This window comes from Molossus molossus, unplaced genomic scaffold (genome assembly GCF_014108415.1).
Source record: "Molossus molossus isolate mMolMol1 unplaced genomic scaffold, mMolMol1.p scaffold_m16_p_3, whole genome shotgun sequence".
Taxonomy (NCBI): Eukaryota; Metazoa; Chordata; class Mammalia; order Chiroptera; family Molossidae; genus Molossus; species Molossus molossus.
The window spans coordinates 62,790,875-62,816,704 of NW_023425366.1; the positions used below are offsets into that span (position 1 = coordinate 62,790,875).

General features: G+C 37.0%; 1 protein-coding gene across 1 annotated transcript in view; it reads left to right on the top strand.

The window, feature by feature from the left end:
* Positions 1 to 25,830, top strand: part of ADGRV1 (adhesion G protein-coupled receptor V1) — a 526,552-nt gene that overhangs the window by 120,061 nt on the left and 380,661 nt on the right. The window contains exons 36-51 of the mRNA XM_036279419.1: positions 348 to 447; positions 1,063 to 1,242; positions 1,879 to 2,042; positions 6,027 to 6,120; positions 6,546 to 6,578; positions 7,512 to 7,590; positions 7,693 to 7,831; positions 8,415 to 8,556; positions 11,135 to 11,397; positions 13,951 to 14,126; positions 15,403 to 15,527; positions 16,541 to 16,698; positions 16,794 to 16,940; positions 17,276 to 17,383; positions 20,353 to 20,617; positions 21,338 to 21,457. Of these exons, the coding sequence (XP_036135312.1) occupies positions 348 to 447; positions 1,063 to 1,242; positions 1,879 to 2,042; positions 6,027 to 6,120; positions 6,546 to 6,578; positions 7,512 to 7,590; positions 7,693 to 7,831; positions 8,415 to 8,556; positions 11,135 to 11,397; positions 13,951 to 14,126; positions 15,403 to 15,527; positions 16,541 to 16,698; positions 16,794 to 16,940; positions 17,276 to 17,383; positions 20,353 to 20,617; positions 21,338 to 21,457 (2,293 nt within the window). The remainder of the gene's footprint in view (positions 1 to 347; positions 448 to 1,062; positions 1,243 to 1,878; positions 2,043 to 6,026; positions 6,121 to 6,545; positions 6,579 to 7,511; positions 7,591 to 7,692; positions 7,832 to 8,414; positions 8,557 to 11,134; positions 11,398 to 13,950; positions 14,127 to 15,402; positions 15,528 to 16,540; positions 16,699 to 16,793; positions 16,941 to 17,275; positions 17,384 to 20,352; positions 20,618 to 21,337; positions 21,458 to 25,830) is intronic.

The window sequence follows — 25,830 nt, forward strand, 5'->3', positions numbered from 1 at the left end:
CAGAGAGAAAGGAAGGGAGGGAGGGGGGGAGGAGAGAGAAAGAGAGAGAGAGGAAGAGGAGGAAGAGGAGGAGGAGAAGGAGGAAAAGGAAGAGGAGGAGGAGGAGGAGGAAGGGAGGGAGGGAGAGACAAGACAGACATTGATGTGAGAGAGAAACATTGATTGGTAGCCTCCTGTATGTGACTGGGAATCAAACACAACCTTTGGTGTGTGGGAGTATGGGATGATGTTCAACTAACTGAGCCACTTGACCAGAGTTGGATGCACAATTTTTAAGGCCAATAGAATTAGGAGATATATTGTGTGTAGGGACAATACAGGGATGGATTTCTTTTTGTTTGACATAGGGATCACTGAATAGAACAATATGTGTGCACTTGTTGGATGATAACATTCCTGAGGAGAAAGAAGTTTACCAAGTCATTCTATATGATGTCAGGACACAAGGTAATTCAGAATTCAATCTTAAGATTTTTGCTGATATACTACTTTTTTTCAGAAAAAAGTAATAGTTGCTATCTATATATTTAACAATTAGATGCATGCTAATGGAAATGTTACTTTATCATCTGTTTCTAAAAATGTTAAATCCAAATAAACATCAGCCCTGAATGGGAATATATTATCTTTATGAACTCAGGAACAACATCTAAAATCTTTGCTAAATATTTCCTTATGAAATAAAAATTTTCTGTGTTTTTTTATAAGCAGTCCAATTTGGATTTAGACCTGTTATATGGATATTTCAAATTCAATCATTTTGAGAAAATTATCTGGCTACTTTCCTCAGTTTCTGCTCAATTTCTGTAATTCAGATGCCCAGTATAGCAAATAATGACAACATTGTGTCAAGTGAAATAAAAATCATGATTTGCTATCTAGAAAAAGAAAATGAAAACGTAGGTTCTGTTATTCAGCCTGAATATTTCTATTGAGGAAATGAACAAAATAGAACACTTGTTGTCTCCTTTAATGTGTTTCAGAGAGTAGGATTATATTTTAGACATTTAGAAGGTAATGCCAAATCACTGTCAGAGTTCTTGTGCTCCCGAACATTTTCAGGAGTTCCACCAGCAGGAGTCGCTCTGCTTGATGCTCAAGGGTATGCAGCTGTCCTGACGGTGGAAGCCAGTGATGAACCTCATGGAGTTCTAAATTTTGCTCTTTCATCAAGATTTGTTTTGCTGCAAGAGGCTAACATAACAATTCAGCTATTCATCAACAGAGAATTTGGATCTCTAGGTTTGTGTTGCTCTAGAATGAATGGGGTTTCCAGGAAGGTAATTTTTCAGTATCTTACTTGAGTGGGTGAAAGCCATTGCTGAAATAAATCAGGGACAGGAAAAGCATTAATATTTATTAATTCAGGACAGGACTTTATAACTTCTTTATTTTTGAAAGATTAAAGTAATTTTATATTGTCACAAAAATGCTAAGCAGCAAATAGTCATACAATCTCAGCATCATATAATAATGATGGTGGCTGAGGGTACACTAACATAGGAGGAGCTTGAGGTGGCTCCACTCCATATGTCTCTCATTCTTCTGCGGGATCAGAAACAGTACAAGAGTAAGTAAAAGCATGCCAGGCCCCCCAAGGTGTAGGCTCAGAACTAGCATGTCCTCACTTTTACTTTGGACTATCAACCAAAACAAGTTACACAGCTAGACTCAAAGTCTAGAGAGGGCAGTGTGCCTGCCCACAGTGGGACATCACTGAGTCATTACATGGGAGAGGTCAAGGATATGGGGAGGCATGAGGAGTTGGGGCTAATAATATAAGCTACTGCAGGTGCTTTTAGGAAAGCCAAAGAGTTCTCAATGAGATACTATTTGAAAAGTTTAATTCTAAAACATTTTCCCATCCATTTCAATTAGGAGCCATTAATGTCACATATACCACAGTTCCCGGAATGTTGAGTCTAAAGAACCAAACAGAAGGAAACTTAGCTGAGCCAGATGCTGACTTTGTCTCGGTAGTTGGCTTTCTGATTTTAGAAGAAGGGGTAACAGCAGCGGCCATCAACATAACTATACTTGAGGTAAAACTCTTCTTTTGCTATTACCGTATTAAACCTGAATAACCATGTAGAAAATAGAAATTGATGGAATATTCTGGTGCCTTTAAAGCAGCTTAGCTCTTTTTCTAATTTTTTTTTCAAAACCACATGGGAGTTTCTGTTGTCTATATAGGCTGGTCTGCTGTTGTGTATTTTATTATAGAAACATCCTGTGATAAACAGAATTTCCTTGGGGCAGGCCCCTTTAGGATGGCATTGGCCTCAGAGATTCTAAAGGAGCATTTGATTACTCCGGAGGTTTCATTGGAGTAGCAGGTTCATGAAGGTCAGCCTCTTAGTTGTTAGGACTGGTTTACATGAGAGGTAGTGAGAGACTCATGAGCGGTTGATGGCGTAGAATGTGAGTACAGTCAAACTGAAAGTAGTCATTGGTGACTGAAACTGTGTTTTAAGTGATTTTTCATATTGCCAAATCTTGTGCTGTTTGGGACTTGGTGTTTCAGCTACCTAAATAACATTTACAAGAGGTTTGTGAAACTAGGACATATGGAGAGCGTGGGAGATACTATGTGTTTGAGGCTGGGGAAGAGGAAGAGGAAGAGAATAGATGTTGCCTTAGAGAAATATTTTCCAATTTCTATGCATTTTGGGAGTTCTCTTTTTAAAAGATTTTAATTTCTCAGAGACTTTTTACTTCCACAAAATTATAAGTAGTGTAAACTACCTACCATCTGAAGTCAGTAACGAACTCTTATTTTGTTGATTACCATGGCACTGTGACCTGGTCTAATAATATGAGAACTCTAAAGCCATAAGATAAAAGCAAATGTTATGTCAGTATGTGACATATAACACAAGATTTGATCAAAGTTTAAGGTAAGTCTTACTTCAAATATATAATTTATTAATGTAACTGAATATAAATCAATAGATTATTTCTCAGATATGTCAGTTTTTAAAGAAAACATAGAACAACCCTGTTTTTCTTTAAAGAGTCTGGTTTTATGAACACTAGGTTTCCAGTTCCTTTGTTTTTTCTCCCTGTGTTTATGAAGCCCTTTCTGTCCCCCGAGTAGCACAAGATTAAGAGATTGAAGGCCTGCCTTAGTTTATTGGGCTCACCGACTAGAGTGTTAGCCCTCCGACCCAAGGGTCCTGGGTTCAATCCCGAGCCAAGGGTTGCTGGTTTGATCCCCACCCCTGGTCAGCATTGTGCTGGGGGAAACCGATTGATGTTTTTCTCTCTTTTTCTTTCTCCTGCTCCCTCCATTTCACTCTATCTAAAAATTAATGGAAAAATATATCCTCGGGTGAGGATTGACAAAGAGATTGAAGGCCTGTATATACAGAAATAAACCAGGTGGTTGGGTTGCGGGGTTGGGAGGGCAATGATGAGAGGTGAGTTGTTGCATGGGGGTAGAACAGTATTGGGGTAGGTGGGGGACAGTTCCTTTTACATCACTGATTCTGTAAGTCACATCTGTCTCTGTATTACATGTGATAGTTTAGACACACTGATCTTCATTTTCTTATTTTTTCACATGGAAACGTATCTCCATTAAAATGAAGAGAGAAACGTATGTTGGTATGTGTATACTGATATTATATATACATGTGTACACATTAGGTTTCTGTGTAAATATTGTTGGCTATTTGGTCACTGCTGACATGGGTTTTGCTAGTCCTCATGTTTTGAGCACTTGCTTTATTTTCATTGTTATTATGTGACTAGTGATTAATAGTGATAATGTATTAAAGTTAACCATCACAAACAGCCATCATTTTTAAGAACACTCTCTATAAGCCAGGTACTCCATACACATTATTTTAAGTCATTATTACAATCCCCAAAGTAGCTATTATCTTTCCATTATAAAGATGGCAGAATTGAGGTCTTAAAGTTTAAGCAATTTAATTTAAACTTTAAGATGTTGATAATAAGTCTCTGACCGCAAAGCCCGTGTTTCATAATATTCTAGTCTTCATTATAAGCATTAGATATTAAGGTAATTTAAAATCTTTTGCTCCTGTTATATTTAAAATAGATTACATTTGTATATTTATATAATTTATTTACATATTACATTAGTCTAGATAAAAAATGATATATTGGCCATATCATGAGGTTCAACCTACTAATTGATTATATAGTCAGGTGTAAGTTTAATAGCTTTATATTTTTTGTTATTCCTCACCTGAAGATACTTTTCCATTGATTTTTAGATAGAGTGGAGGGGGGAGGGGAGAAACAAATGTTGATGTGAGAGAGACACATCAATTGGTTGCCTCCTGCACGACCCCAACTGGGGCTGGGGATTGAACCTGCAGCTCAGGAATGTGCCTTTGACTGGAATTGAGGCTGTGATGCTTCGGTTCCCGCTAAGGGCACGCACCCTGGTTGCAGTTTGTCCACGGCCCTGGTTGGGTTGTGCGGGTGGCAGCCACTCAATGTGTCCTTTTCACGTCGATGTTTTTCTCTCTTCTAATCTCTCTCTCCCACTCTATCTGAACAAAAAATGGAAAAATGTCCTCAGATGAGGATAAAAAAAAAAAATATATATATATATTACACCTTTATGGAAATTACAGCTTTATGGAAGTATAATTGACAAACAGTACATGGTATCACCTATATCGAATCTAAAAATACATAAAATGGTAAGGTATTTAAAGTGTATGTTGTAGTGATTTGAGATATATATATATATAAACTGTGAAAGTAGTCCCCCCATCTGGATAACATATCCATCATATGATGTATTTATCTTTTCCTGTGTGTGAGAGCATTTACATTTTACTCTCCTAGCACATTTCAATGCGGTGTTGTCAACTACAGTCACTATGTTTTATATTAGATCGTCAGACATCATTCATCTTATAGCTCGGCTTGTACTCTTTTACCAGTCATTCCATATCCTAACCAACCCCTTGGCAACCAGTTTTCTACTCTGTTTCTGAATTTGACTTTATTTTTAGATTCCACATTTAAGTGATACCATGCAATATTTGTCTTCCACTGTCTGGTTTATTTCACTTAGCATAATGCCCTTAAAGTCTATCCATGTTGTTACAAGTGGCAGGATTTACTTCTTTCTCTTGGCTGAATAATATTCCCGTGTGTGTGTGTGTGTGTGTGTGTGTGTGTGTGTGTGTGTGTGTCTATAGCCCATCTTCATCCATTTATTCCTTGACTGACACTTAGATTGTTTTAATATCTTGGCTATTGTGAATAATGCTGCAGTTAACATGGGGGTGCATAGATCCTTTGATATTCTGTTTTCATTTCCTTTCTATATGTATCCAGGTGTGCAATTGCTGGATTTTATGTTTGTTCTGTTTTTAATTGTTTTGCATAGTGGCTGCACCGATTTATATTCCCACCAACAGCACACAAGGGTTCCCTTTTTCCATATCCTTGTCAACACTTAACTCTTGTCTTTTTGATAACAGCCATTCTAACAGATGTAAGGTGATATCTCATTGTGGTTTTCATTTGCATTTCCATGATGATTAGTGATGTTGAGCACCATTTCCTGTACCTGTTGGCCATTGTGTATCTTCCTTGGAAAATGTCTATTCAATTCCTTTGCACATTTTTGATCAGACTGTTTGATTTTTTGCTGTTGAGCATGTGAATTCTTTATATATTTGGGATTTGAACTCATTATCAAATATATGATTTGTAAATACTTTTTCCTGTTCCACAGGTTGCCTTTTCATTTTGTTGATGGTTTCCTTTGCTGGGCAGAAGCTTTAGGTTAGATGTAGTCCTACCTGTTTATTTTTGCTTTTGTTTGTTTTTGCTTTTGGTGTCAAATTAACAGAAATCATTGCCTAGACATGTCTTTTTGACATGCTAATATTTTCTACTCTGTTAGCATTTTTCTATTTTCTGTGTAACATTTAAGCATATATATTTGTAAGACCAGTTAAAAAAACAGTTTGTAAGAGGTGATTACTTTGAGAGCATAGTTATAGGGAATTTAATGAATGTGATTTTTGCAGGACGATATACCAGAATTAGAAGAATATTTCCTCGTGAACTTAACTTATGTTGAACTTATCATGGCTCCTTTAACTTCATTTCCTCCTAGACTAGGTATGGTGAGTTTTTGTTTGTTTCTATTTACTCGTTGCAAACAAAGTAACGTTATTTTTTAATCAGAAGTGTTTATTGTGATGTTTCTTAATATCAGCTATGTATGAAAATAGTTATGCTTTTAGATTTATTTTAATTTAAAGACTATTGCAGTTTTGACCATTGGACAGTATAAACGCATTTAAGAATTATTGTGTGATGCTTTTTACATCTTATAACTATTTCATAACCATATTTGTCATTTTCAAAATAGAATTAGTTCTTAGGAAGGAATTTTTTAAAAAATTTTAATTTACTGTTTTCATTAGATCTCTAAATTATCAGATGATTTTATTTCCTACTAGGTTAAACAGAGCATTTATTTGTGTATTTGTTGTATTCTTGTTTCTTTTTTGACCTTGTATCTCTTTCTTTTCATGCTTTAGAAAAGACTCAGTTAATTCATTACAGACTGAAAGGTAAAACTTGGACCTCAGTACAAATTTATGTAGATCATTTATTTGTAAAACACAAACTCCTGTTTGTGGTTTGAACATTTAATATTGGGAGATTTTGTCTGAAACTTGTAGGTGTGACAGCCCAGTAGGGGGTGGCATTGAGTAGCACTGAGTAGCCTGTCTCCCATTCTATAGTTAGAAGGTGCCCTGGGCAGAAAGGGAATGGGTCTGGGTTAAAGGAGAAGAAGCATGGCCAAGAGCAGGGGCTTGGGGAATACCCCAAATCAGCTGTCATAAATTCCCCAGATTAAGGTAGTGCCTCAGAAATTTAAAAGGTAAAGGACAAAAATATAAAAAACACTAAAACCAGATGGTAACAGGGTTAGTTACTATTTCAAAACTAAATAATGGATATCAGTAACATACTAACTGGGTGGACAGAATTCAAAATGAAAAGGGATAAGAGACATTTAGTTCAATGTTAGTCTCTCTCTATTTCTAACCTTTTCCCCATCTTTCCCAAGTGTCTCGACTTCTGTTTGCATCCACCTCTGTCTGTGTCTCTTTTTCACACCCATGTTTTTCTCTGCAGCACCCCTTGTCTCTCCCCCTATTCCTTTCTCTGTTCTTTCTGCTCCTTCCAACTGTCCCTATTTTCCTTTCTTCTTGAAGTGGATTAAAATAATAGAAATAAAACTGTAGCCTTAGTTGCTTGTTTCCTACTCTTCTTAGTTGATTAAATTTCAGTAAGTCGGTGGCTTTTGTTAGTAGCTTTCCCATTCAGATGTTATAAGCATTTATGTCTTTCTTAAACATCTTTTTAACAGTGTTGCCAATACTCTCAATTAGGACTTAATATACTTGCAGAGACTATTTACAAATTCTGTATCAAATAGTTCTTTTAAAACCATTTATATTTATGTTAAAGTACATTTCTATGTGTATGTTTTTCAGATTCAGAGGGCTTGACTGCACAAATTATTATTGATGCCAACGATGGTGCTCGAGGCATAATAGAATGGCAGTATAGCAGGTAAGCCCGAGGCCACGTGGGAGCTCTTTTCCCGAGTTCCAGATTCTTTGCTATTTATTGACTAAAAGGTCATACGGAAAAATGCATGTATTTTTATTATAGGTTTGAAATTAATGAAACCCAAGGACGTTTAACATTGGTAGCGCAGAGAAGCAAAGGGGCACTTGGCCGAGTTTCCTTGTTTGTGTATGCCCAGAATCTAGAAGCACAGCTGGGTCTGGATTACAGCTTTACCCCAATGGTGAGTTCCTTAAGCATTATAATGACCTAGGTCCTGTATAAATAGATTAGTCTTAAAATGATAAACTGTGATATATTCCACAGTAAATTAGGGCAGAAGACTTCCACATAGTGGAATAGCTCTCTTCACTACTTTATTATAATATATAAGTTGAATTTTCAGTACTATTCTAATGATTGATCTGTATTTTATTAATGCATTATTTTATTGCAAGATTTAATGCTGGAGAGTTATTATGTTAAATAATTTATATCATTAGATGACCTCAGAGTGTTTCTTATGCTTCCTGAAAATTTAGGTTTTATTTTCCTGTCTTAATTTACTTTGAAACAACTTTAGTGCTTTAAAATACATTTTACTTGGTCTCTTTATGCTTTTATAATTTAACCACATGTTTATTTCTTTTTCTTATTGTAAAAATTTCACTTTCTGAACTTAGAATTGTCCATTTAAAATGTTAAAAATCATGCAAAAAAATAAGGAAAAAAATCTGTCAAATAGTTTAGTTCACTCTCACAACTATATTGTATTTCTTTTCATTCTGTAAAAATATAATACTGTCTACTTTTATTTTCTTGACCAGATTCTTCATTTTGCTGATAAAGAAAGTTATAAAAATGTTGACATCATGATTCTTGATGATGATATTCCAGAAGGAGATGAAAAATTTCAGCTGATTTTAACAAATCCTTCTCCTGGACTAGAGCTGGGGGAAAATACCATAGGTAATCCACAGTTTCTTCTCCACAGCCCCTTCTCCCTCATGCTCTTTCCCTAATATGGAGCCAGCTCTTACGGTTTTTACTTGTATTGCCCTGTGAAAATAAATTGATATTTCTAAGTCTTCAGAACCTTTTTTCTTGAGGCGGTAGTAATTGTTTCAAATTCAAAGAGTATGAGTTTGAGATTAAATTATTTTGTTGTAGAGCATGGCGGGTTGTAAGTGAAGGGTTGTAAGAACAGACACCATGTGTTGGTTAAGCATCCTCTATGTATAAACAATAGAAAGCCCAATTAAAACTGTCCAAAAACTTTGTTGTTTTCTCTCTTCTCATTACTTTTGAGTATTGGCTTTATCCCAAGGCTAATGTTACTTGTCACAAGATGGTCATCAGCATCATTCTTCTACATTCCATGTAATAGGAAACAGAATATTCATAGTAAAGTATCCTGAACAGTCCTGATATAATTCTGATTGAAACTACATAGGTTACATGCCCGCCATCATGAGTGGTAGGAAGGAATGTGCTATTGGGCTCTGTCAAACTTACCTTATGCTTGTAATTTTCTATTTTTAAGTGTTAGAAAATTCCTCAGAGCAATAAGTGACTTGATAGTGTTTAATTTCTTTTTTTTTTATCCTCACCTGAGGATATTTTTCCATATTTTTGTACAGATAGAGTGGGAGGGAGAGAGAGAGAAACATCGACGTGAAGGGACACATCGAGTGGCTGCCACCCGCACGACCAACCAGGGCCGGGGACAAACTGCAACCGAAGCACGTGCCCTTAGCGGGAACCGAACCCGGGTCTCTCCGGACCGCAGGCTGACGCTCTAACCGCTGAGCCAAACCGGCCAGGGCTGTTTAATTTCTTTAACCATGCCTCATTGATAGATCTTTAGAGTATTTCCAAACTTTTAAAAAGTTTCAATAAATACTTTTAAATATAAATCTATGTATATGTTGGCAATTAAGATTATCTGTTGAGTACAGTGGGTCATGAGTGGAAAGATCACCAGTTGCCTTCATATTACCTACATTCAAAGTGTGCATGTAAAATTGTTGATTCTCCACATCCTCACCAGGATTTTTTTTGTACTAATTCTAATAAATGCAAAATATGTTGTTTTATTCATCTTTTCTTATTTCTTTGTTCAGTAGTAGGTTTGAGACTGGTTGTGTTTTCTCAAAAGCAAACCCTCAGACAAGGATTTGGATGCAAGTAAATGTATTTGGAAGGTGATCTCTGGAGGCATAGTGAGAAATAAGTGAGAGAGAAAGGAAAGCTGCTAGATGTGCTAATGAAGCGTATAGCAATGGGCCACTGGGACTTGCTCCTGCTGGGGTCCATGTTAGACACTGAGCTGAACAAAGCTCAGGGCTGTGCTACTGAGAAGGAAGGAAGCTGAGATATTCATTCACCAATTTCTGCCCCTGAGTGTTGGAGGATTACTTTTGCGTGTGAAGTCTCCAGCAGTTCTGGCCTGATTCCTGCATGAGCTGATGCTGTCCTCACTTAGAGGGAGGGAGGACCAGTGTGCAAAAGGAACTGCTGACGAGTGGGCCAAATGGGGTGTGGGTGAGCCATGGACAGCATCTGCCACAGACATGCATTAACATTTTATACTTTTTTCATAGGTCTTACATATTTCACTTTGATTCCTAGGCATTGTTGTTATGGATGAACTCCCCTTTCTCTTACATTTTAAGCATAGTGATAGCTGGTGTAGAGAGATATTAAAACAATCTTTTAAAAGACATGCTCTGAAGCAGAATTCCTAACTTTGGGCACCATTCCTGCCACTTCCTAGCTGTTGGCTTCTATAAGTTACCCACCTGTCTGTGCTTCAGTCCTCGGTTCTGTGAAATGAGAATAATAATAGGATCAACCTCATAGGGTGTTGTGAGAATTAAATGAGTTCATATATATTAAGCAATTTCTTAAGTTCTCAGTAATATTAGTTGATGTTTCAGTTGTTATTACTAATATAATTATTAGTGGTAGTAAAAAGTGAAAACTCTTGTTTTTTTTAAGGTTATTTCCCTTATACCTTGATCCCATAATTGTTCTAATAATTTTTTTCTCTTGCATTTTCTAAAGGGACAGTCATGTTGTCTAGAAAACAGGGGCAGTTTGACTCCTCTTTCCCATGCTGTGGCCCCTGGCACTTGGCTGATTGCTGCAGGACAGTGATGACAGGCATTATTCTTTCTGTTTTTAGTAGCAATGCTTCTAATCTTTCAAATTTAAGCTGTTTATTTTGTTTGTTTGTTTGTTTTTTTGTTTTTTTGCTATTGGCTTCTGAGAGATATCACTTCATCAGGTTAAAGAAGCTACCTTCTATTCCAAGGTTACTGAGTATTTTTATATCATAAGTGAATATACATTTTACTAAATGCTTTTAAAAATCCCTTTGTTTTTTGACAAAGGGATTTGCTCACATAACAGGGGATAAATTCCCTTGCTTTTCAGGTGATCTAGAGAACAGTTGGCCTCGTTTACAATGCAGCATCCACACACTTGCCAGTATTTATAAGCCATTATATTTTTATTTATTATTTCAACATTTTTATTTTTACAGCCTTAATTACTGTCCTTGCTAATGATGATGGCCCTGGAGTTCTATCATTCAACAACAGTGAGCACTTCTTCCTTAGAGAACCAATAGCTCTCTACGTACAAGAGAGTGTTGCAGTATTGTACATTGTTCGGGAACCTGCGCGAGGACTGTTTGGAACTGTGACGGTTCAGTTCATTGTGACTGAAGTGAATTCTTCTATGGAGTCCAGAGATCTGACTCCTTCCAAAGGCTATGTTGTGTTAGAAGAAGGTGTTCGATTCAAGGTACAGTATGAACCTTTCCTGACAGTGGATAATTATCTTTTCAATTTGCAAAGCAATATTCTCTTAGAAGAGCACCCTAGGTCCTACAAAGAAAGAATTTCCAGCGTAGGTATTAAAGGCATAATTCCATGACTGAGTGCAGGTGCCATGATGCGATGCACTTTATAGAGAGCGCACTGGAAAACATGTGCTCTGTTAACTAGGTAGTGGAATGTGCAAATAATAAAGAAAATCTATGTATTGCTCTTTTCAGATTTAAGCATTTTCAAGTGGATTGCTTTAGTTTATATGTCTGTAAACCATAAACTAAAAGAAATTCTAAGCCATTCTTTGCAGTCATGAAGCCTCAACAACAATCTTTCCTTCTTGCCATGTTTTGATTAAGCAAAATATAAGTGCTCACTTCAGACTGCTTTAGGGCCCTATGTAATGAGAATAGCTTATTGGAGGAAAAAATGCTGGATTTGGCTTAAATATAAATGTGATCTATATTAGCAGAAGTTTCTCTTCAGAAACTCTTTTTCTTATATATTAATAATAATAATAATTTTGTTTCTGTTACTAACAGTTAAACTTTCTTGAACTTTTAAAACAGTTAAAGTTCAAAACAGATAATTACATAAATTTAACATATTTTTAAGCCAACGCTAGAATAAAATATAATAATTCTAAAGTACTATATTTAAAACTATTTCATCTAAAACAGTCCCTCTAGTAGTTAAATAATTTTATTTATGTTCAGTTTGTGTAAACTTGATGAATACATTTTAAAATGCATATTCATTTGCATGTTTAATTTTTTCACGTTCTCGGAAATTTATAACCTTTTGAGCTTTTTCAAGGACACTTAAATCTTGGTATAGATATTAAAAATTAAAATTTGAAGCATTTTATTAATTTTCAATTGCTTTACATTCAACATGCTTTTAAAAAATATTTTAAGTTAAATTTAAATTTTAAAAATATTTTTAATTATTTTGCTGGGGTGTTTTTGTTTGTTTGTTTGTTTGTTTGTTTTTTTATCCTCACCTGAGGACATTTTTCCATTTTTTGCACAGACAGTGTGGGAGGGAGAGAGAGGAAGAGAGAGAGAGGGAAACATCGATGTGAAAGGGACACATCGAGTGGCTGCCACCCGCACGACCAACCAGGGCCGGGGACAAACTGCAACCGTGGGGTGTTTTGTTAAAAGACTGTTTTCACAGTGTATTTAAAGACCTTTCTGTTCATTCGGCAAATTAAATGTTAGAGAAATTGGAATAAATAATTTTTTCTTTCACACACATAACGGCTTTTTGATTTTGAGAAATAAACAATAACATACACCAATCTTAAGTGTATGGCTCATTGACTTTAAAAATATGTATACCCATGTAACCACCACTCAAATTAAGATATTGAGCCCTGGCCAGTTTGGCTCAGCGGTTAGAGCGTCGGCCTGCGGTCCTGAGAGACCCGGGTTCGGTTCCCGCTAAGGGCGCGTGCCTCGGTTGCAGTTTGTCCCCGGCCCTGTCCTTTCACGTCGATGTTTCTCTCTCTCTCTCTGTTCCTCTCTCTCCCTCCCACTCTACCTGAACAAAAAGTGGAAAAATGTCCTCGGGTGAGGATAAAAAAAAAAAAAAAAGATATTGAACATTACCATCACCCAAAAGTTTCTTGCTCTCTCCAGAGGAAACTACATTCCAAAGTCTATCTTTAAATACCAAGCTTACACCCTGGCCAGTTTGGTCAGTGGTTAGAGTGTTGAGTCACACACCAAAGGGTTGTGGGTTTGATTCCTGGTCAAGGGCATGTACCTGAGTTGCAGGTTTGATCCCTGGCCCTGGTCGGGGCTGTTTGGGAGGCAACCGATCCATGTGTCTCTCTCACATCGATGTTTCTCTCTCCACCTACACCTCCCTTCCACTCTCTCTAAAAATCAATGGAAGAAATATCCTTGGGTGAGGATTAACAACAACGACCAAAATATTCCTCCTACTGGTTCTTGAGCTTCATGTAAATAGAATCATAGAGTATGTGCTCTTCTGTGTCTTGCTTCTTTTGTCCAGTGCAATTTTTGAGATCTGTGTGGTTGTACACATCAGAGTTTATTTTTATTGCTGAGCAGCATTTAATGTAATACGTCACTATTTGTTTATCCATTCTCCTGTTGATGAGCTTTTTTGAAAAAAATTTGGGCCTACAGTGGTTATAATTTTTTAACAACGAATACCCAGACTAGAATGAAATAATATAGTTGTGTAGCTAGAGCAGGATAAAGATTTAGCAAAAATGAAGACATAAATTTAATTTTAATCTTAATGTTATTTTTAAAAGCCATAAATATTTATTTTTAGACACTTAAGGGCGATATATTACAGTGTTGAAAATCCTGAAGGTAGTAACTGGAAAGGGCTTTATCATATCATGGGGATCGGTATTAGAATTTAAGAAAAGGTGATGTTTTCCAAAACTTATTATTTTTTTGTCAAAAATGTTTAGCAGATTTTTCCATTTGTTGTATATTATACAATACTATATTTTAGTAACTTTATCTTTTGGTTTTGTTTTCAGGCCCTCCACATATCTGCCATATTAGACACGGAACCAGAGATGGACGAGCATTTTGTTTGTACCTTGTTCAATCCGACTGGAGGTGCTAGACTAGGGACACTTGTTCAAACCCGGATAACAGTTTTACAAAACCAAGCCCCTCTGGGGCTATTCAGTATCTCTGCAGTTGCAAATAGGTATAGTTTATTCATATCACAATAGTCACTTCTGAAGCTAAGTAGGACATTTTTTGTTTTTATTGCTTTTTTTTTAGAGAGAGGAAGGGAGAGAGAGATAGAAACATGGATGTGAGAAAGAAACATCAATCGGCTGCCTCCTGCATGCCCCTTACTGGGGATCAAGCCCATAACCCAGGCATGTGCCCTGACTGGGAATCGAACCAGGACCTCTCAGTCCATGGGAGGATGATCAACCCATTGAGCCACACCAGCTGGGCAGGAAATATTTTGTCTGTTTTTTTATCCTCACCTGAGGACGTTTTTGCATTTATATTCAGATAGAGCGGGAGGGAAAGAGGGAGGAAGAGAGAGAAACATCGACGTGAGAGAGACACATCGAGTGGTTGCCACCCACATGACCCCAACTGAGGCCGGAGACAAACTGCAACTGAGGTACAAGCCCTTAGCAGGAACCAAACCTGGGACTCTCTGGTCCGTGGGTTGGCGCTCTAACTGCTGAGCCAAACCTGCCAGAGCAGGAAGTTTTTTTTGACATAAAGAAAATGCAGAAGGAAATTTATCTCTGAACTCTCAAAGGGGACTTTTAAAATGAGTTCCAGTGGATAGATTCGGAGGCACCATAAGCCCTCTTCTAACAGGGGGCATCTGAAACCTTATGTCCTGCATAATGGTGTTGTTAGAATGCTTATGTTCCCAAAGTTTACACTTTCAGGTAATGGCTTGCACTGTTTTTTTGTTTGTTTTCAATAATAATAAAAAAATGAGAAATAATATAAAGTGTATTTATCTACTCAGACTAGATGAATGACTCTTCAAACATATATTAACATGATTACAGTTTAGAATTCCCTCTGGAGGCTGAATATGTTTCCTTTTTTTTTTTATATCTTAAAAATATTTCAATAGACCTAGTTTCACGAATACACTAAGAATTCCTCACTTATTTTTTTTTCTCTGTAACACGTTTTTGGTTTATGTGAGAAATGACAAGGTTTTATTTATTTTTCAGAATATGCAGCATGAAGTTACTATGAGTATTTTGTTAGATGCTAGTGTCAGTGTTACATTTGTGCTTTTAAAAAAATCTTCACAGATGAATATTTTTGAGCTCTAGAGTCTAGTCTTCCTGCTGTATAAAATTTGTGGATGGACCTTACCTTGGCTAGTGTGAATTTAAAAGTGTATTTAGTATATTATAACAATGTGATACATATTTTAATATGTAGAATTTGTGCTCTTTGTCTGTTTTCCATAATCCGTGTGTTTTCTTTAGAGCCACCTCTGTGGACATCGAGGAAGCCAACAGGACTGTGTATTTGAACGTGTCACGTACTAATGGCATGGACTTAGCTGTGAGTGTGGAGTGGGAGACAATATCTGAAACAGCCTTTGGCATGAGTACGTTTAATTTCTTATGAGAACAAAATTCTATAACCAAGAAAGGTTGCATTTGTAAAATTTAATACATATTCCCTCATGAATTGTATATTGTGGCTCTGTTGAAAATGGGGAACAGACACTTAATTCTCTTTTTGTATCCACAAATATATATTGCATGCCTTTCATGTGCCAGGCACAGGACTAAACTCACAGAACTTAGAATTTAGAGGGTGGCAGAAATAAAACAAGTGAAAATCAGTGTGTGTAAAGTGTAATAAATGTTTTAAAAGGGGAGTTCTAAGTGTTATGCGATCATAAATGAATGCTTATCAGGTGTATCAAAGTTTGAACTAAGACAGAATGCCGAGAATGGTTATGCAAAGACCTGTGTTGGAAGAACGTGGAGGAAAAAGTGGGAACAGAAGGAGGCAGAAGTCTAGAGTCATGAAAAGAAAGCATGTAAATGAAAAACTTCAGAGTAGAAATAAGGGGAGTGTTGAGTTTGAAGAGTTAGAGAAGACCAGATCATTCAAGAGGTTGAAGAACATGTTACGGACATTTGTCTTAATTCTAGGATTAATGGAAAGCCTTTGAGTGCTTTAGGCATTGGGGAGGGCTACTACTATATAGTATAAAGTGGTATGATCACTTTTGCACTTTATTTTTTTTAGTCCTCACTCAAGGATGTTTTTTCCATTGATTTTTAGATAGAGTTGGAGGGAAGGTGAGAGAGAGAAACATCAATGTAAGAGAGACAAATCGATTGGTTGCCTCCTGCACAACCCTAATCAGGGTTGGGGATTGAACCACAACCAATGTACATGCCCTTGACCGGACTCGAACTCACAACTTTTTGATCCATGGGCTGATGTTCTAACCACTGAGAAAACTGCCCAGGGTGTACCTTTGCACTTTGAAGATATTTTCAGTGCCATATAAAAGAATGTGTTTCACTGTTTGAATAATGCACTTAGAATGGATAAAGTTTGGAAGGGATTATACACTAGTAAATTATGATTTATGTTTTTCAGGGGGAATGGATGTTGTGTTTTCCATATTTCAAAGTTTTTTCAATGCTTCAGCTTCTGGCTGGTGTTTTTTTACTTTGGAAGAGTCACTGTATGGCATAATGTTAAGAAAAGTGTCTTCTACTGTTTACCGATGGCAAGGGGTTTTCATTCCACTTCAGGTCAGCACCGCTTATTTTACAGTACTCAAATTAAGATTTACATGAAAATATTGGATACCTCGCACATTACTGTTACCTTATTCCTTATTTCCTAGGATTTAAATATAGAAAATCCTACAGCGTGTGAAGCCTTTCACATTGGTCTCTCTCCGTACTTTGTGATTACTCATGAAAAAAGAAATGAAGAAAAGCCTTCTGTTAACAGTGTGTATACATTCACATCTGGACTCAAATTATTCCTGGTAAAAGAAACAACAACAACAAACTTTACTTTTTTTTTTTGGTAGATTGCTTTATTTAAATGAAAAATTAGGTTTGTGAGCTTGATCTAAATGGAAGATAATGTATGTTCTGTGGTCATGTTTAGGGGCTTTTTACCAGTTGATACACATTTGAGCAAGGTGTTTTAATCCAGGGATATTTTGTGCTTGCAATGACCCCTAGATGGGCATATCTAGGGACCAGCATAATTTTTTCAAGTTTTAAACTTCAAATACTAACTCTTACTGTATTCAGATCTTTTTTTAGTTATATTCTACTTACAATTTTTATTCCTACTGTTTTATGTTCCTTGCAGGTACAAACAATAATTATTTCGGAAAGTTCTCAAGTAAGATATTTTACTTCAGACAGTCAAGATTATTTAATTGTTGCAAGTCAAAGAAATGATTCTGAATTAACACAGGTTTGATTCCTTTTAAATGAATTTTTTTCTTTTTAATACTATAATTGAAGCTCATCAAAGATGTAGTGTGTATGTTTAATATAAAATAACACTGTAATTTGACTGGGGTGAAGTAGAATATACATATTGATTCATTACAGTTAATTTTTAAGCAATAGAGTTATAAGTAGATTACTTTCGTCAGAGCAAGTGTAATAAAAAGTGTTGACATTTAATTAGAATTTAATTGGGTTGGAAAATGTTATGGAGAAAAATCACACAACTGGGCTGATGGTATCACTAAAAGTTCATGACTAACATTGCCATTTGGGCACTCACCATCACCCCAAAATTTCATTATTCTCAAGTAAACTACATCTCATATTCCTAAAAATACTTACTTGATTATTTTTGTCACTCCTCACCCATACCTGCTACTCACTGTTCACGTTTAGCTTGTGATCTTGTTGAAAGGAAAGTTACCAGAGAGGAGGTAACTGATCTCCCCAACACCAAATCCGGAAAACCTCTTGAAAGGTAGTTCTGCGTGTCCCTCCTGTACGATCCGTGGAGGGAGAGTCTCTCTCAAGCCTGGCTCCTCGCACAGGTGCCCTCTCGCTTTCGTAAGGTTTAGTTATTCCCTTTATGTCGGGCATTACCAGATCTCTCTCTCGTAGATAGGATTATTACAATCAACATAAATCCTGGATCTCCAACTTTAAAGAGATTTCTGTCCTGATCTCATCGCCTTTTCTTTCTGTTTCACTCCCCCTTCTGTAGTAAGACACCATGAAAGGATTCTCTGCTTGCTTGGTCTTCGCTTCCTCATGGTCACTGATGACAAGAGAGTTGCAGATTCAGTGCATATTTTTCTGTCATTTTCTTATAATACTTCCCATTGCCTGTGACCGTCAGCTTATACTAAGATTTAAACCATCTCTTCTCTTGATTCTAAAAGAGATCAAGATACCACAAAGATTTTCCTTCGGTTTCTCTGTATCCTTCTCAGTCTCCATCGCCATTCCTCCTTCCTTTTCTGAACTTGGAGTTTTTCAGGTTCAGTTTTAGTTCAGATTTCTTTTTTATTTATCTTCATTTACTCTGGGTAATTTAATCAATCCTGTGAGTTTAAATGTCAGCTGTTATGTAGGCTAATGTCTTCCAAATGCGTCTGTAGCCGTTTCTCTGTATTCCAAAGCTTGCATATCTAACTGCCCATTGGCATATCCACTTACATATGTTTTAGGTATGAATGATTTAACGTATCCCCTCTGGACTTTGGATTTTCTCTGTGAAACTTACTTAGTGCTCACTTCCATCTCAGGAAATAGCTACCTCATAAATGCAACTGCCCTTGGATATATCTTTCTTGATTACTCCTTTTTATTGACATCTGATTTACTCTTCAGTGTTTTTGATTATATCTTTCAATAATTGAGTGCAGACATTTTTCTCTATCTCTGCTTCTCCCTCCCAAATCCAGGTCCCCATCATTTCCTCCCCACACTATTACAGCAGCCTCTAGCTGGTTTCTGACTTCTCTGACTTCCTCAGATCCACGCCCTATCAAGTGTCATATTTTAAAACATCAATATTGTGTTGTTCCTCATTTTAAAACTGCAACAATTTCCACCCTGGATAGTTTGGCTCAGCAGTTAGAGCATTGGCCCATGGACCAAAGGGTCTGGATTTGATTTCTGGTCAAGGGCACATACCTAGGTTACAGGTTTGATCCCTGGCCCTGGTCAGGGTTGTGCAGGAGGCAACCAATTGATGTGTCTTTCTCACATTGATGTTTCTCTCCCTCCTTTCCTCCCTTCCTCCCTATCTAAAAATCAATGGAAAAATACCCTCAGGTGAGGAATAACAAAAAATAAAACTGCAATGATTTCCAATTATACTTAGTGTAAATCTAAGTTATTGACTGTGGACTGCAATAGGGTAACCATATCTCTTTATTTTTCCAGCACAGTACTGGATTATGCTGTTGTCCTGATATAATTACTTTTTTATAAGTGCCCCTTTGCACTCTTAGGGATCCCTATGATAAATTATATGGTCACCCTAACAAAAGGCACCTTATGATCTTACCTCTCTAGTCTTACCAGTCGTCATTCCCCAGTACTCTCAGCTTCCTTCACTTGGCCAGCCGTCATTCAGATAATGACAGACTTTTCCTGCCTTGGAAACTTTGTCATTCTCTCTACCTTGATTTCCCTAGTCCACCCATAATTCTCTGTCACACCATTCCAGTTATCGTTAGCACTTGTGCTGATTTTATAATCATGTATTTATTTAATTATTAATGTGTTTGCCTTTTACTAATACTTAATATCCATAAAGGGAGATGCTACTCTATTCATAAGTCCTAACATAATACCTAGCTCATATAAGGGCCCCAGTTGTTGACTAAATAAATATAATTCTTCCTGAAATTGACCAGGTTGTATAAGAAACCAGGTTGATTCAGGCTTTTCTTTTAATTTTAAATGTATGAACATTCACCTGGAAACCTTGTATGCATTGCCACCTTCAGGACTAAAGAGTTTAGGTGTTTCTCTTTATGTTCTATTGCTTGAGCAGGAGGTAATGAATAATACTGCAGCATCAGAAAGTTTCTAATCCAGTTCTAAATTTTTCATAGTTAAATGAATTTTCTCCTGTTTTGGGTTTTCCTCTTCTCTTGCTTTCACTGATCCCTGCTCAGGTATCTATTTGAAACTGATTTATTTTCAGATAACTTTGCTTTAAAACTCATTCTATGTGTGTGTCCATTCTCTCTCTCTCACGCGCGCGCTCTCTCTCTCTCTCTCTCTCTCATGCACTCATACAGATAAAAAAAGGGAGAGAGCTTTAGCTTTGCAATTTTCTCATTTATGAAAGTATCTTCCCAACTAAATTAAAGGGTCTATAAGAATAAACATATGATATTGGTTAAACTCTCACAAGTTGAATTCCCAGTCATGGTTTGACTTTGACCGTCCCCATAGGTCTTCAGGTGGAACGGAGGAAGCTTCGTGCTGCAGCAGACACTCCCTGTCCGAGGCGTGCTGGCCATGGCCTTGTTCACCAGAGGAGGCTCTGTGTTCTTAGCCATTTCTCAGGCTCATGCCAGGCTCAACTCCCTCTTGCTCAGATGGTCTGGCAATGAGTTTATTAACTTTCAAGAAATGCTGATCAGTGGGACAACACAAGTTGAGGCCTTGTCTTCAGGCGATGATATTTACTTAATTTTTGCCAAAACTGCCTCTCTAGGTAAGAAGATATAGTGTTTGTAATGCATACATAGTTATTATCAAAATTATCTAGCATTCATATGGTATGTTCATATGAAAATGCTCTTATCATTTTTTAGCTAATTCATAGAATGTAATAGTAAGTATTGGCTGTCAACTACAAATAGATTTTGAGAATAAAAACTGTTATGTCCATAATCTTTAGGTATTCTGAAGCACTACTTTAAAGTATTAAAATAAAATTGGGAGTGGGTGGATAAAGTGGAAAGATCTATGAAATGTTCTATAAAGATCTTATACCCAAAGCATAAATAGGTAACTTTTTATATGACTGTACTTGAGTGCCATGGATAATTTATAGTAGAAATAAATAGTGATTAGCAAATTTTGATAAGACTTTAAAAATGTTTATTGAATATGAATATGATTTCTTCTGCTTTGTGGAAGTTTCATAAATAAAATCCCAACATTTCTAAAAAAGAAACATTTGCTGCTATTCTGTTTTTGATATCAGATCATGATTAGTGGCTAACTATATATGTGCTTCTTGTGGTAGATGCAAAAAGACTCGAAATGTTTCCTAGTAAGTTGTATTTCTATTTAAATGGATTCTGAGGAATATCCTATAAAATTTGTTTTTTCAATTAAATTTAATGTTTTTATTATAGTTTCACTATGTAACTGTCATTTTTTTGTGTAACATTTGCCTTCAGATTTGACATTTATTTCATTATTATAGGAGATGAGAATTCAATTGATATTTTCATCTGGGAGCTCGGCCAGTCTTCTTTTCGATATTTTCAATCCCAGAATTTTGCTGCTAAGAGGATCCACTCCTTCACACCAGCCTCAGGACTAGGTAAGGGCTTTCCCCTGCTCACTAAACCTGCAGGCAGTGTGGAAAGCTGGATGACTTTAATCTCGCTGAATTACAGGTAGTGTTCCATTGCTGGACACTGGGCACTTTTATTAAGGATGTAAAATCAAGATCTTGACAATAGTATTTCCAGAAATCCTAGAATGTCCAAAGGACTGATGCTCTTAATATGAGGATTACGCTTGAGAAAAATTAGAATGACTAAAATATGGCGGGAAATGTTAGTGAAGAATAAGGAAAGGTATTACATTGCTTTTGTCTAGAGAAAAATGAAGAGTGATATATATATATATATATATATATATATATATATATATATATATATCACTCAATATATATGTACTATGGAAGTTTGTATAAGGGGACAACAAGTATTTTTTAAAAAGTCAGAAAATGGTTGTGAGAGCTTTGCTGTCCTAGTTCAATTCTCCAACTTTCTTCTACAGTTTGAAATCTTTTCTTGGTTCTCTGTACTATAATCTACACATCAGAAATATAAGCAGTAGTTTTAAACTCAGTAGTTTCTGAAGCAGAGCCTGTTCTGAGAACCCAAGGGGAATCTGCCTGGAGGTTGTAGGATTATTTCAGGGTTGGTAAGGAGCCACTTGGGTGGCCTGTGACAATAAGGCAAAGAAGCCAAGGGCATTGGCATGGTGAAATTGAGGGGCTGCCTCCCACCTCAGGTGAACAGTGCAGGAGGCACACTCAGTAAGTCAGTATGGCAGGAGTCAAGGTGCCCAGAGGAACATGAAAGCCAAACCTGAGTGGCTCAGCAGGCAAGTCTGGATGAGTCAAAGTCCCACCTTTAAATTGAAATACGGAAATTCTGTATGAATTAAACGGTACATTTTTATTCATTAGATATTGCCTATAAGCCATTGTTTAAAGTTATGAAGGATTTCTCACCTTCATAGGTTTAATGTCTGGTTGGAGAAGCAAGAAAAATAGTAAGGTAATAATTAAAGGTAGAGTCCCAATCTCATTTGCTCAGTGAGTGGTGGAATTGGAGGGCTTAAGAGGTCTCCAGAGGGGAGCTTGAGCTATGCCTGGATGGATTGGTGGGAAATATCATGAGGAGGGGAAAAGGTATGAGTAAAAGTGAAAGGCAGGAGTGTTTGTGGCATTAGGGCACAATGGGCAGACTGGCGTGGTGGAGACAGAGGATTTGATTCATTCAGAATGTAGTGGTGGTAAGGTTGGAAACACACCAGTCTGTACAGGTGGGCCTGGAACGTCAGCCTGACTGAACTGTGCTTCAGATAGTCCAGCGGTTCCCTAACGTTTTGATCTTAGGAACTTTTTACCCTTTTAAAAATTTTAGGGCCCTAGAGTTTTTGTTTGTGCATTTATCTACTGATATTTATTGTATTAGAAACTAAATGGACAAATTTCAGACTTGTATTTATTAATTCATTTAATAATGACAGCAGTAAACTAATTACATGTGAACATAAAACATTTGTAAAAAGGATGATATTTCTTTGTTTTTGCAAATCTAATGTCTGGTTTAATAGACGGTATCTGGACTTTTGTGTCTACATCTGTATTCGGCCTCTTGCAGTAATGTCAATCATATGGCCTCTGGAAAATCCCACTATGCACTCATGAAAGAATGAGAGTGAAGTAGACTGACAACATCTTAGTATCATTAAGAAAAATAGTTTTGACCTCTCAAGACTCTGAAGGGTCCTGGACAACATTCTGAGGCAGAGAAATCTTGCAGGCATTTTTAAGACAAGTGATGATCAAAGGCATGTTTCACAACTCCACCTGCCTTTGGTGCGTAGATATACTGGATGTAGTAGTTTGCAGCTGCCCAGGCCAGACCTGATGTAGAGGCCTCTGTGGGTGGTTAGAGATGTAGAACTGAAATCAGGAGGAAATCAGCTGGAGGTTTAGATTTCAGACACATCAATGCGTAGGAGTAGTTGAACTCACAAAAGTTAAAATCTACAAAGTAAATGATGTTGAAAAGAGTAGAGGATTTAGCACAAATACAGGAGTCTTTTCTTACAGTTTTTCTTTTAGGTGCCTGGTGGTTGCTTTTTCTCTATCAGGCATTGTCACCCGAAGGCACTGTCACTTCAGTCACCTCAAGTGTTGACCAGGAATCAAAAGTTACTTACCCCTCATTTTTTTAAATTAAATTTATTGAGTTTGGCCAGTGTGGCTCAGTGGTTGAGCATCAACCCATGCACCAAGAGGTCGCTGGTTCAATTCCTGGTCAGGACACATGCCCAGGTTGTGGGCCCGATCCCCCGTGGGGGGCATGCAGGTGGTGGCCAGTTGATGTTCTCTCTCATCGATGTTTCTCTCTCTCTTTCCCTTCCTCTCTCTCTCAAATCAATAAAGGAAAAACATTTTTTAATTAAAAATAAATAAATTAATTAAAGTTATTGGGGTGACGTTGGTTAATAAAACTATATGTTTCCAGTGTACAATTCTATAACCATCTGTATATTGCATTGTGTGTTGACCATCCAGCATCAAATCTCTTTCCATCACCATATATTTGACCCTCTTTACCCTTTGCTACCTTTTTATGGATTGTTCATCTCCTTTCACTTTCTTTTTATTTGTCTTACTTTTCCCTTCTCAGCTCTGGGTCCTCAGGTTCTCCCAGATCCCGGCACCTCCCATCTGTACTGTTCCTTTGTTTTCTGGCCTCCACGCCAGGTTCCCTCTGCTGCCTCCAGTGTCTGCCTCTGGTCTGCTCCTCTGTCCTTGAATAACTTCTCTCTGCACTGCAGCCTCACAGGCCTCCACTCTGATGCGATGCTGTGATCAACAGCCTGAGTGACGTACTCATCGTTCACTCAACAGCTGATCACTGAATAAACGATGGATCCTTCATCAAGTAATTTTTGTCTACTTGTCCTTTAATTCTGTACATTTATCATTTCTGCTTCTGTGGTGCTTCAGGTTTTCAAGTGGACTAACTTCACCTACTTGAGTCACTTATTAGAATTCAAAATAGTGGCCTGATGAATGTTTCTCACAGATGAGGAGTGCTGCCTGAACGGGCCCTTAGCTGAAGTTATAGAATTCTCTTTAGAGACTTAAAAAAGTAGAATAGGCACGCTTTCTAAAATAACTTGTGAAAAAATCTGCTAGAGGCTTGTTAAGGGACCCATTGTGAGGTCTCTTTATTTCTTTTGTTTCTGTGACTTGAAGTTGTAGAAGTATGAAAAGATTATAGGTAATTATGTAGAATGGCTTATTATAGATCCCTTGAAAGCTGAAATTATGCATTAAATAATATTCAAGGATTTTCTTATTTTGAATGTGTCAGATATTTTAGAAAAAGCGTTAGATTGGAGCCGTGACTATAAGGATTACATGTTTATTCTAGTTAATGACTTGACAGAGATTATTGGGTGGTGACTAAATTCTTTAAATGGAAGAAGAGTGACTATCACAAAGGCTGCCAGGACATATAAACATATCTCCCCCTTCTCTCTTTTATTATTTAATAGATATTTTTAGTGTCAATTAAGTGCCAAGCACAATGGTAGACCCTGAGGAAACACTGGTAAGAAAAATCAGATATTGTCTCTGTCCTGAAGTTTAGCATGTAATAGGGAAGAGAGAAATTATATAAAATCGCACAAGTAAGTTTCTGACTATAGAAAACTGCTATGAAAGACTCAAGTCCTTCCATAACACGAAATGGAGAGGGTTGAGCTGGTCTATGGGATGCCCAGGAAATGTCCTTACTTCACAAACTTTTCATTGTGAACTATAGGATGAGTGGGTGTTAATGAGGCTGAGCTGAGCATGGAGAGGGCTCTGGGTTGAGGGAACATCATGTGCAGAGGTCAGATAGTAACAGTGAGCATGAGCTTTAGAAGGACCAGGGAGAGGTCACCATGGCATTGAGGGGAGAGTGGCACAGGATATACCTGAAGATGTAATCAGAAAGTCCGGAGAGGGACTTAAAGGATTATTTCTTTATCTTAAAAGTATTGGGGTGTCTTTTATGAGAGGGTAATGAGGAAATGGAGAAAGAAGAGGGTAGAGAGAGAGAGAAGCCGAGACTGTGTGTGTGTGTGTGTGTGTAAAAAAAGGGAGCTTTGACTGCCATGGAGGAGAAAAGCTTAGAGGCTGGTAAAAGAGGTTTGAAGACAAGCTGGAGGCTCATGGTACATTTCAGACTGAAGATGTTGGATGGTGGATTTTGAAAAATGATGGGTGATGCAGGTGAAAAATTGGAGACGTAGAGGAGTAGATTCATTCAGAAAATGTCTCACAAGTAAAATCCACAGGAATTGATGATAGGCTAGATATGGGGATATATGATAGAGAGGATGTCAAGAATAAGCTTAATTTTTACATAGATGGTAGTTCCATAACCC